This window comes from Bombina bombina, chromosome 5 (genome assembly GCF_027579735.1).
Source record: "Bombina bombina isolate aBomBom1 chromosome 5, aBomBom1.pri, whole genome shotgun sequence".
Classification (NCBI taxonomy): domain Eukaryota; kingdom Metazoa; phylum Chordata; class Amphibia; order Anura; family Bombinatoridae; genus Bombina; species Bombina bombina.
In genome coordinates this window covers 903443698-903456144 of record NC_069503.1, presented here as the reverse complement: position 1 = coordinate 903456144, position 12447 = coordinate 903443698, and the positions used below count along the sequence as shown (strand labels likewise).

The 12447-nt window shown below is 39.8% G+C and overlaps 1 protein-coding gene across 1 annotated transcript in view; it reads right to left on the bottom strand.

The window, feature by feature from the left end:
• The window catches only part of SDCBP (syndecan binding protein), an 81627-nt gene that overhangs the window by 45070 nt on the left and 24110 nt on the right, over positions 1–12447 (bottom strand). Inside the window, exons 4-5 of the mRNA XM_053715063.1 lie at positions 9099–9199; positions 8423–8584 (exon numbers count right to left, since the gene is read on the bottom strand). Coding sequence (XP_053571038.1) covers positions 8423–8584; positions 9099–9199 — 263 coding nt within the window. The remainder of the gene's footprint in view (positions 1–8422; positions 8585–9098; positions 9200–12447) is intronic.

Below are 12447 nucleotides of genomic sequence, written 5' to 3'. Positions count from 1 at the left end.
TCTGCATAGAGTCTTGAAGGAACTACAATTCTTTATGTTAAAAGACTCTAGACCAACGTGGAGATTCCCATTTCCCTTGGTTATCTCCTTCCTTCTAAGAGTAGGAGGGAAAAAAAAAAAAAAAAGAAAGAAAGGAAGAAAGGAAGGAAGGAAGGAAGGAAGGAGGGGGAAAAACCCTATAGCCCTATCTGGTACAGGGATACTTCCACCATTAAGGCTCCATCATAATATTAGAATAACCTAATGGTGTCAGAGGCACCCAGAGTAGCTAAAACCTCCTAAAGGAGCACTTGATCAGATAAAAGTATTTACCTCATCAGAGACTGCAAATTCCTTGCCCGGTGTTACCGAAATATCTTCCTCCTTAGTTACAGGGAAGAAACATTTAAAATAACCACAACTGAGTCAATCACACTATTCTGAGTGAATAAAACCTCATGCACATTTTAATCCAACAATGTATGAAATTTGTCATATATTTGAACATTGTCACTAGGCTCTTAAGCAGTATGCGCCTAGAAGAAGTAGGTTTAGAACAAGTCTATCCTTATCTTAGATATTTCTCAATAAATGAGAAATAGAAGTGGATTGGTAGAACCACCTTGAAATCCAAGCCTAAAATAAGAGACCTCTAGTAGGGTCTCTTGAACCACCTTGAATCATAAAGGATGAATTACACAAATAAAAAGCTGGATTTTTTTAACAAAATTAGCACATAAAAAAAATGTTACTGTCCCTTAAAATTTTAAAAGTAACTTATTTCTGTGTGCAGAGGAAAGCTAAAATTAGCATGCAAACATTGTAAGAATTTATCAGAAAATGTTACTTCTTTGTTAACAGATATGGCCATGACATTAAAGAAGTGATGTCTTGTGCAGCAATTCCAGAAGGAAATTGCGAGGAAACGTAGGGCACTGCATGTATGTTAGAAAATTTAATGTATACCACTGTATTAGCAACATTTCCTCAAACGATTTGCCTACACCATGGGAGGGGAGAAAAAAAAAAACAAAAAAAAAAAACAGACATAACAGATATCGCTTAAAAGATCCTATGAAAGCGATGTCTGGAGAATAACTCCAGATGAAGTTTGTGAGGAAGCGCAGGGCACTACATGTGTGGGCCATACAAATTTTTGTACATTTGCGAGAAAATATTTTATTCCTCTTGAAATAAATCTCACAAGATAGGGAACAGATAAAACAGGATTAATCAATTAAAAGGTTTTTAATAAAATTAAAAACCGTTACTGTCTCTTTAAATTTGAAAGAGTAACTAATTTATTTAAGTGGCAGTTCTTTCAGAACATAGGGAACAGAGACAAAATGATTAATCCAATAACAAACTTAACTTTATAATAAAATTGAACACATAAAGACTGTTACTGTCTCTTTAAAAGATAAAGAGTAACTTTCTTATCTGGGTGGACAGAGATGACTTAACCCCTTAACGACGCATGTCGTACAGGGTACATCGCACACAACCTGGTCTTTAAAGACCAGCGATGTACCCTGTACGACATTGGGGTTTAAACACCCCTTGGCCATCCGATGCAGAGAGAGCCACAGCTGCCAGTACCAAGATGGCTACCAATAAGGTAGAGGGGGAGGGATAGAGAGCTGTTGGGGGGGGGGGGAAGAGATCCTACACATCAGCATATGTAAATATGCTAAAAACATAAAATTTTTAAAAATACCTTTCATTTTAGTACTGGCAGACTTTCTGCCAGTACTTAAGATGGCGGGGACAATTGTGGGGTGGGGGAGGTAAGAGAGCCGTTTGGGAGGGATCAGGGGGTGTGATGTGTCAGGTGGGAGGCTGATCTCTACATTAAAGCTAAGATTAACCCTACAAGCTCCCTAATTAACCCCTTCACTGCTGGGCATAATACACGTGTGGTGCGCAGCTGCATTTAGCGGCCTTCTAATTACCAAGAAGCAACGCCAAAGCCATATATGTCTGCTATTTCTGAACAAAGGGGATCACAGAGAAGCTTTTACAACCATGTGTGCCATAATTGCACAAGCTGTTTGTAAATAATTTCAGTGAGAAACCTAAAATTGTTAAAAAAATTTAAGTTTTTTTCATTTGATCGCATTTGGCGGTGAAATGGTGGCATGAAATATACCAAGATGGGCCTAGATCAATACTTGGGGTTGTCTACTACACTAAAGCTAAAATTAACCCTAGAAGCTCCCTAATTAACCCCTTCACTGCTGGGCATAATACACGTGTGGTGCGAAGTGGCATTTAGCGGCCTTCTAATTACCAAAAAGCAACGCCAAAGCCATATATGTCTGCTATTTCTGAACAAAGGGGATCCCAGAGAAGTGTTTACAACCATTTATGCCATAATTGCACAAGTGGTTTGCAAATAATTTCAGGGAGAAACCTAAAATTTGTGAAACAATTTGTGAAAAAGTGAACTTTTTTTTTTTTTTTTTTATTTGATCTCATTTGGCGGTGAAATGAAATATACCAAAATGGGCCTATATCAATACTTTGGGATTCTTCTAAAAGAAAAATATATACATGTCACAGGATATTCAGGGATTCCTGAAAGATACCAGTGTCCCAATGTAACTAGCGCTAATTTTGAAAAAAAAGTGGTTTGGAAATAGCAAAGTGCTACTTGTATTTATGGCCCTATAACTTGCAAAAAAAGCAAACATGTTAACATTGGGTATTTCTAAACTCAGGACAAAATTTAGAAACTATTTAGCATGGTTGTTTTTTGGTGGTTTTAGATGTGTAACAGATTTTGGGGGTCAAAGTTAGAAAAAGTGTGTTTTTTTCCTCATATTTTATTAAAAAAAAAAATTATAGTAAATTATAAGATATGATGAAAATAATGGTATCTTTAGAAAGTCCATTTAATGGCGAGAAAAACGGTATATAATGTGTGGGTACAGTAAATGAGTAAGAGGAAAATTACAGCTAAACAAAAACACAGCCACAATCTTAAACTAAACAGCCTCCGTCCTCTCTGTAGAACCGGAAAAAGAGGAACAGCGGTGCAACTAAAATGGCGCCACATAAGTACCGCCCATCGTGGGCGTAACAGTAACCCTCTGTCGCCATTACCAGTTTTATAAATAATTGCGTAGTTCTTAAAATACAAAAAAACCTACACACTGAGCCTGCTCTAATGCTCATGAAGCTGCGAACATGTAATGTCCCGGTCGGTTAAAATTATGTTATGAAACCGCCGGGAGATGAGGGTCATGTCGCCTTCAGCACCAGTGTCTGCGTCTAAATTTACGTAGTATCTCCTAACACAATAGGAGAATATATAATATAAGGCTTAATAGAATAATAAAGCCCAAACTGTCAAAGTGTCCCCTAATACAATAGGAGTATTTTGTTCCTGAATGATAATGAGGCTTTGAATAAAATACAGTGCCCAAATTTTTTTCTGAGATTCCCTTCTATCCCCAGACAAAAAGTTAGCACTTACCTTATCTTCTGCCTGACAGCAAAGCAGATCCCAGGTTTAAGAGGTCCTCTCCCTCCTATTGACCTGTGGAAAACAAGGCATGCTGAGTAATCCTTTTCTTCAGACTAAGGCATACAGGGCAGCAAAACACATGGGCGGCGCAGTGAGAATTATGTCCCACAAGTTCCCATTGCTCTAAAGCCACCAAAGCTCTACTGAAGAGACTGATATGGACTACGGCTACACCCTAGGACAAAGTAGCACACTCTGGCACTACTTTAAAAATAATAAACTCTTGATTGAAGAATCTAACCTAACACCTCACTTTACCTATAACTAACGTAGGCAAAGAGAATGACTGGAGTGGAAGGGAGGAGCTATTTAACAGCTCTGCTGTGGTGCTCTTTGCCTCCTCCTGCTGACCAGGAGGTGAATATTCCATTAGTAATTAAGATGATCCGTGGACTCATCGTGTCTTAAAAAAGAAAATAAGGTACGGGGAAACACACTGCAGAGCCGAAAGCTCAGAAACTCTGCGAGCTGAGAAATAAAACCTTCCAAGATAATTTTATATCAACAACATGCATTGGGTCAAAAGGAGCCTGCTGCAAAATTTAAGAAATAGGTTAAGGCTCCAAGGAGGAGCAACAGGTTTAAACACAGGCCCGATTCTGACCAGGGCCTGAACGAAAGCTTGAACATCTGGTAAATCTGCCAGACGTTTGTGCAAAAGAATAGACAGTGCAGAAATCTGACCCTTCAGAGTATTGACTGACAAACCTTTCTCCAGACCATCCTGAAGAAAATATAAAATGTGGGGAATCCTCAACCATTTTCAGGAGAAACCTTTACATTCACACACAAAAAAAAAAAGTGTATTTATGCCATACCTTATGGTAAATCCTGCAAGTAACATGTTTACAAGCCTGGTATCAATGACCGCTTCAGAAAAACGACGCCTAGACAGGACTAGGCATTCAAACCCTTGTAGCTGGAACAAGGGAACTCTTTTCCAGATTCACTTTCCATCCGTGGGAACCTAGAAGAAACATCTCTGTATGAGATTTTGCTAGTTGAAAAAGAGGACGCCTGAACCAAGATGATGTCTAGGTAAGACGCCACAGCAATTCCCCGAGAACTGACCACCTCCAAAAGGGCCCCTAGAACCTTTGTGAATATTCTGGGAGCCGTGGCAAGACCAAACGGAAGAGCAACAAACTGGAAATGCTTGTCCAGAAAGGCAAACTTCAGAAACTGGTGATGATCCCTGTGAATGGGAACATGAAGATAAGCGTCCTTCAGGTCTATGGTCGTCATGAACTGACCTTCCTGAACCAATGGAAGAATGGAACGAATAGTTTCCCATCTTGAAGAACAGAACCCTAAGGAATTTGTTGAGGCACTTTAAGTCTAGGATGGGACGGAAAGTTCCCTCCTTTTTGGGAACCACAAAGAGATTTAAATAGAATCATAGACCCTGTTCCTCTAGAGGAACTGGAACAAAAATTCCCAGGGAGGATAGGTACTCTACGCAGTTTAAGAAAACCTCCCTCTTTACTTAGTTTGAGGCTAGTCTTAATAGGAGAAATCTGCCCTGCGGGGGGCGGGGGGGGTGGGGGTTGTGCAAGACTTGAATCCTATTCTGTAACCGTGGGATACTATGTCCACAGCCCACATATTTGGGACATTGCGTATCCAAGCATGTTAAAAAAAAAGAGAAAGTCTGCCCCCACTTGATACAAAATTGGATCAGGGGCAGACCCTTCATGCTGATCTAGAGTCAGTGGAAGGCTTCTTGTTTTGCTTCTCCTTATTCCAAGGCTGATTAGACCTCCATCAGGTCTTGGCTTGCTCTGGTTTTGAAGAAGAGGAGGAAGACTTTGGTCCTTTAAAGTTACGAAAGGAGCGAAAATTTTAATTCTGGTGTCCCTTAGGTCTATTCTTCTTGTCCTGAGGAAGGAAAGATCCCTTTCCACCAGACCAGGCCCAAAAAATGTCTTACCATTATAAGGCAAAGACAAAAGCTTGGCCTTGGGTTAAAATCATGGTCGGCTGATGTAACTTCACAGAGCTCTGCGAGCTAGAACAGTGAAGCTAGATATCTTAGCCCCCAGTCTAATTGCCTGCATGATAGCATCGCAGATAAAGGTGTTGGCCAGTTTAAGAGCTTTGATCCTATCTTGGATCTCTTCTATCGTATCTTCTGATATCAGATCAGACAAGGAATCGCACCAATAAGATGCTGCTCTTGCAACCGTAGCAATACTTGCTGCAGGTTGCCACTGTAATACTTGATGGATGTACATCTTTTTTAAGTAAGCCTCTAGCTTCTTATCCATGGGATCCTTAAAGGAACAAATATCCTCTATAGGAATTGTAGTTCTTTTAGCTAGAATAGAGATCTCCTACTTTAGGCACAGTGCACCATGAGTCACGAATGGAGTCAGCAACAGGAAACTTTTTTTAAAAAACAGGGGAAAAAGGAACCCCTGGCTTATCCCATTCCTGAGCTATAATTTCCAGCATCTTGTCTGGAACAGGAAAAAAACATCCACAGAAGAGGGAGAATCATAAACTCTATTACGTTTATTAGACTTTTTAGGGTTGACAACTACCGAAGTAGTCTTCAGGTTCTGCAGAATCTTCCACTAATAAGGGTTAGCAACCTTACTAGCAGACAAATGTTTAGATTGCCTCTTACGCTTTCCTGAAGTAGGGAAAGCAGATAAAGCCGCAGATATTGCAGAAGTTATCTGTGCAGCAAAATCCCCATGTAAATAAACACCCCCAGGAGGATGAGAGGAAACAGAAGGCACAGCATGAAAGCTGAGAAAGCTGAGGCATGTCACGCACAGCATCATCCTGAGAGACACTTGGCTCAGAAGGAAGTAACTTGTCTTTAATTTTTTTAAGTTTTAGCTAAGCATGAGGAACAAAATTGCATAGGCAGAGCAATTTAAGCCTCCAAACATAGTAAGCATTTATCCATTGAAATTGACGGATCCTGTTCTGAGTCCATAGCTATAGAATTCAGATCCCACTAAACATGACAAATTTAGAATTTAAATAAAAAAAAAAAAATGTATAAATAAATAGTTCCCACAGAACGTTAATGCACACATTTTAATATACTTAGGGCAAAAGAAACTGTCGCCCTAAAATCAACCTCAGACTGCCTGAGGCTCCTACAGTTACAGGAATTGATAACCCCCTAGCAAGAGGAAGCAAGACTCTCCTGGAGAGTTCCTCTCCTCTAGGCAGACGATCCGATCATCGAAGTACAAACCGCAAAGTTGACACTCCTATACTCACTAAGCTAAGCTCCGATACAATGGAAATGCGGATGTCACATGAGCCGCCGAAAAAAAAAAAAAAAAAAAAAAGAAGCTGCGCCACATTACAAGCGTGTGTTTATTATAAACGGCTCAAAGTGAAAGTAAAAAAGGTCTCTTCCTTCCTCACTTCATAAATAAGGCGAAAAGTAAAAATCCCCTAATAACCCTTCAGCCAAGTAAATGAAGAAAAATTCCAACCTTTAAGTCTCTCTATTAAAACATATAAAGTGCCAGTAATGCTGCCCATAAAATGTACCCTTAACCAAATAAGGATAACTATGTTCCAAAATAGATCCACTTGAGGGTTAACCTCTAAAGTGCTGTCCTTCAGTACCTAGAAGGCAAAAGGCACTTACCTGTGGATCCAGCTGCAGGGCAGATAACAGCTACTTAGGTGTGACAGGTACTCCACTCCCCGTCAGGGACCTGTAGTAAAAGAAAGAACAGAGTAACTATACCTGGCTTTCTGCAAAGGGGTAGCAAAAATGTTAGAAGTAAAGCAAAGACTACCTCGCCGCCTTCTAACTGCTAAAAGCCACCACTACTTTCACTAAAGAGATTGACATGGACACAGCTAGACCACAATCCTTGCTTACAGGGAAAATTACCCATAAAAGGATTAAATATCTTCAGATACCATCTTCGCACATCCTCCATTGACAGAGGCAAAGAGAATGACTGGGGATTATGGGTAAGGGAAGTTACACTTAACGGCTTTGCTGGGGTGCTATTTGCCTCCTCCTGCTGGCCAGGAGTTGAATATCCCAATAGTAATTGGAATGAAGTTGTGGACTCTCCATGCCATAGGAAAAAAAGCTGCTTTGTTTTGCAGTTCATTCTATAATCTCCCCCACTGAGGCCAGATAGGGACAGATCTATAGCAGTTAGCCTTGAGAAGCTGCATTTACATGAAAATGGGCCAAAATAAGTCAAGTAAATTGCAAAGTTGTTTCATTACCCAACATCAAATATTTTATGTTACAATCTCAAGGGTTTACTCTTCCTTTAAAGTTATCATTGGAATGGTGATCACCTTCAACAGTAACCACCATGGATCTTCTATATAAACGAGGTGTGGGGTTCTTCCAGGACTCCTTTGTTACCCATGAATTGGTCAAATGGGCATAAAACCCCATTTGACATAGAGGGGAGTATCTTATTTCCAATGAGAGGTATCATAGTCCTGCCATTACCATTTACCCAAAGAAGCCTCTAGCCCCTTATGACAGTATACATTAAGCAAATGAACAGTCACACATAAGAGGAGTCTCATGCCTCTATAGATAGCAGAGGTTTACTATAGAAATGACAATGTCCGCTAGGTTACATATAGTTTTCTGCGCTCTAAAAAATCCTAACACCACCATAAGCATCAAGTGGAACACAAGACCTTTCTTTTGATTCCACTCTTTCAACTGGGATCAAACTCAGTTGAAAGAGTGGAATCTCTTCTGGGTATACACATCTGCGAGTATGCTAACAAAGTGGATGTGGGTAAATGTACAATTGGGGAGACATTTTATAAAAACAGGACATCTTATTAATGAAGAAAAAAAAGAAAAAATATTGTTTTTTTTTCTTCTTTTTTGGTTATTTTATGTTAAGATTAAAAAGGTAGAGGTAAGAGAATCTTTTTCAACTGAAAACCTACATTGTCAATTGATTTAAGACGAAGTCCAATCTTTCCATCCTGGTCTTTACACATTATTACTTCACGAACACCTTGTTTTATTTCTGCTCTGCGGATTCCAACATCACTTCCAGTCACAGGGGCGACCATGTTATTCATTGCTGATGGTCTCGCTACCTGGCGCTAGAGAAATAGTAAATTTTAGATACGTTTCTAATAAAACTGCAAAAGAACAATGTATAATGCAGTGTTAGTTAACAACAAACAGCAACTAATGAGCAGGGCCATATACCAAAAGTCATAGTGGTAAGTAATGTTGCCACAATAATACATTATAGAGATTATATTATATTATATAGTATTGTTTGGAAACACACTAGCAGGCAATAGATCACAAAAATCAGTTTGATATACAGATGAACAGTTTAATGTATAGTTCTAACAGTTCTTTAAACAAGAAAAATATATGGTCCCTATCAAGTGTCATGCCAACAGAAGGTATGTGGTCTGTGACCTCACACTGTGTACAATAGGGAGAAAAAAAAAAACAAAAAAACAAAATACACCTTTGGTGTGTCTTATATTGCCGAAAAATGCTGTACATTTTAACCAAATGTCAATATCTACAATATGTAAACTACAGATATTTTTAACAATACAAGTAAGTTAAGACTATGAACAAAAACACTCAACATACCGCATCAGATGGAACCAGAGACATATTTTTGTGTATTTCATCCTCACTCAGTTGTAATCCCATGTACTGAGCAAGCTCTGGATACAGTCTAGGGTACAAGCCTGTAAAAGAAACAAGAATGTTGTTTTCCCCCTCAACGCCACATACTTTAGCTGGCACCAATTCCCATTAGGCTGCAGAGCATTCTGGGAGATGTAGTTCCTAGGCACACAAAATAATTCTTGTTGCATGGCTTAAACAGCACAACCCATTCCACTCAGGATGGGTATTGGTAGCCAGTGCCAACGGCTCAAGTTTAGAGTGAAGCTTGATTTGTTTGCACATGTGCAGTTAAAGATAGAATGGGGTAGTTTAATTTTTAAAAGAGAGACATACATACATATCACTTTCAAATTTCCATCTAATAGCTACATAAATATGTACACACACACACACACAATATTCAAACTTAAAACTGCCTAGTATTCTCAATGCCATTGCAAAGAATGTTTCCCATCATGATTGTTGATGCAAAACTAATAATCCAAATGATCTGAAAGACAAAAGCTAGGAAGAGGAAAATAAAGATTTCTTTATAAAGATGCTCTAAAAAGGTGTTCTGCTAATATTCATACCACCATCCTTCCTGGCACCATGACAGGAAAAGACTGTTTTGAGGAAAGTAGCAGAAGACTTTTTCAGACCATTTGTAAAGAAATCTTTATTCTTTAGGTGAGGCCATCAGTATAGTAAGAGAAAGTGCACATGCTGCACAATGATCTGAAAATAAATGTCTAAACCTTTACTGAAGAAGTTACTGCAAATTTCATATGATCATATAAAACACAATTTATGCTTACCTGATAAATTTATTTCTCTTGTGGTGTATCCAGTCCACAGATCATCCATTACTTGTGGGATATTCTCCTTCCCAACAGGAAGTTGCAAGAGGACACCCACAGCAGAGCTGCTATATAGCTCCTCCCCTAACTGCCATATCCAGTCATTCGACCGAAACAAGCCGAGAAAGGAGAAACCATAGGGTGCAGTGGTGACTGTAGTTTAATCTAAAATTTAGACCTGCCTGAAAAGGACAGGGCGGGCCGTGGACTGGATACACCACAAGAGAAATAAATTTATCAGGTAAGCATAAATTGTGTTTTCTCTTGTAAGGTGTATCCAGTCCACAGATCATCCATTACTTGTGGGATACCAATACCAAAGCTAAAGTACACGGATGAAGGGAGGGACAAGGCAGGTACCACTGCCTGTAAAACCTGTCTCCCAAAAATAGCCTCCGAATAAGCAAAAGTATCAAATTTGTAGAATTTTGAAAAAGTATGAAGCGAAGACCAAGTCGCCGCCTTGCAAATCTGTTCAACAGAAGCCTCATTTTTAAAGGCCCAAGTGGAAGCCACAGCTCTAGTAGAATGGGCTGTAATCCTTTCAGGAGGCTGCTGTCCAGCAGTCTCATAGGCTAAGCGGATTATGCTTCTTAGCCAAAAAGAAAGAGAGGTTGCCGAAGCCTTTTGACCTCTTCTCTGTCCAGAGTAAACAACAAACAAAGCAGATGTTTGACGAAAATCTTTAGTAGCTTGTAAGTAAAACTTTAAAGCACGAACCACGTCCAGATTATGTAAAAGACGTTCCTTCTTTGAAGAAGGATTAGGACACAATGATGGAACAACAATCTCTTGATTGATATTCTTAGTAGATACCACCTTAGGCAAAAACCCAGGTTTTGTACGCAGAACTACCTTACCTGCATGGAAGATCAGATAAGGAGAATCACATTGTAAAGCAGATAACTCTGAGACTCTACGAGCCGAGGAAATAGCCATCAAAAAAAGAACTTTCCAAGATAAAAGCTTGATATCTATGGAATGAAGAGGTTCAAACGGAACCCCTTGAAGAACTTTAAGAACCAAATTTAAGCTCCATGGGGGAGCAACAGGTTTAAACACAGGCTTGATTCTAACCAACGCCTGACAAAATGCCTGAACGTCTGGAACATCCGCCAGACGCTTGTGCAAAAGAATGGACAGTGCAGAGACCTGTCCCTTCAAAGAACTAGCTGATAATCCTTTCTCCAAACCCTCTTGGAGAAAAGATAATATCCTGGGAATCCTGACCTTACTCCATGAGTAGCCCTTGGATTCACACCAATAAAGATATTTACGCCATATCTTATGGTAGATTTTCCTGGTAACAGGCTTTCGTGCCTGTATTAAGGTATCAATGACAGACTCGGAGAAGTCACGCTTTGATAAAATCAAGCGTTCAATCTCCAAGCAGTCAGTCTCAGAGAAAACAGAATTTATGCTTACCTGATAAATTACTTTCTCCAACAGTGTGTCCGGTCCACGGCGTCATCCTTACTTGTGGGATATCTCTTCCCCAACAGGAAATGGCAAAGAGTCCCAGCAAAGCTGGCCATATAGTCCCTCCTAGGCTCCGCCCACCCCAGTCATTCGATCGACGGACAGGAGGAAATATATAGGAGAAACCATATGGTACCGTGGTGACTGTAGTTAGAGAAAATAATTCATCAGACCTGATTAAAAAACCAGGGCGGGCCGAGGACCGGACACACCGTTTGAGAAAGTAATTTATCAGGTAAGCATAAATTCTGTTTTCTCCAACATTGGTGTGTCCGGTCCACGGAGTCATCCTTACTTGTGGGAACCAATACCAAAGCTTTAGGACACGGATGAAGGGAGGGAGCAAATCAGGTTACCTAAACGGAAGGCACCACGGCTTGCAAAACCTTTCTCCCAAAAATAGCCTCCGAAGAAGCAAAAGTATCAAACTTGTAAAATTTGGCAAAAGTGTGCAGTGAAGACCAAGTCGCTGCCTTAACATATCTGGTCAACAGAAGCCTTGTTCTTGAAGGCCCATGTGGAAGCCACAGCCCTAGTGGAGTGAGATGTGATTCTTTCAGGAGGCTGCCGTCCGGCAGTCTCATAAGCCAATCGGATGATGCTTTTAAGCCAAAAGGAAAGAGAGAGGTAGAAGTCGCTTTTTGAACTCTCCTTTTACCAGAATAAACAACAAACAAAGAAGATGTTTGTCTGAAATCTTTTGTAGCCTCCAAATAGAATTTTAGAGCACGGACTACGTCCAAATTGTGTAACAAACGTTCCTTCTTTGAAACTGGATTCGGACATAAAGAAGGTACAACTATCTCCTGGTTAATATTTTTGTTAGAAACAACCTTAGGAAGAAAACCAGGCTTAGTACGCAAAACCACCTTATCTGCATGGAACACCAGATAGGGCGGAGAACACTGCAGAGCAGATAACTCTGAAACTCTTCTAGCAGAAGAAATTGCAACCAAAAACAAAACTTTCCAAGATAGTAACTTAATATC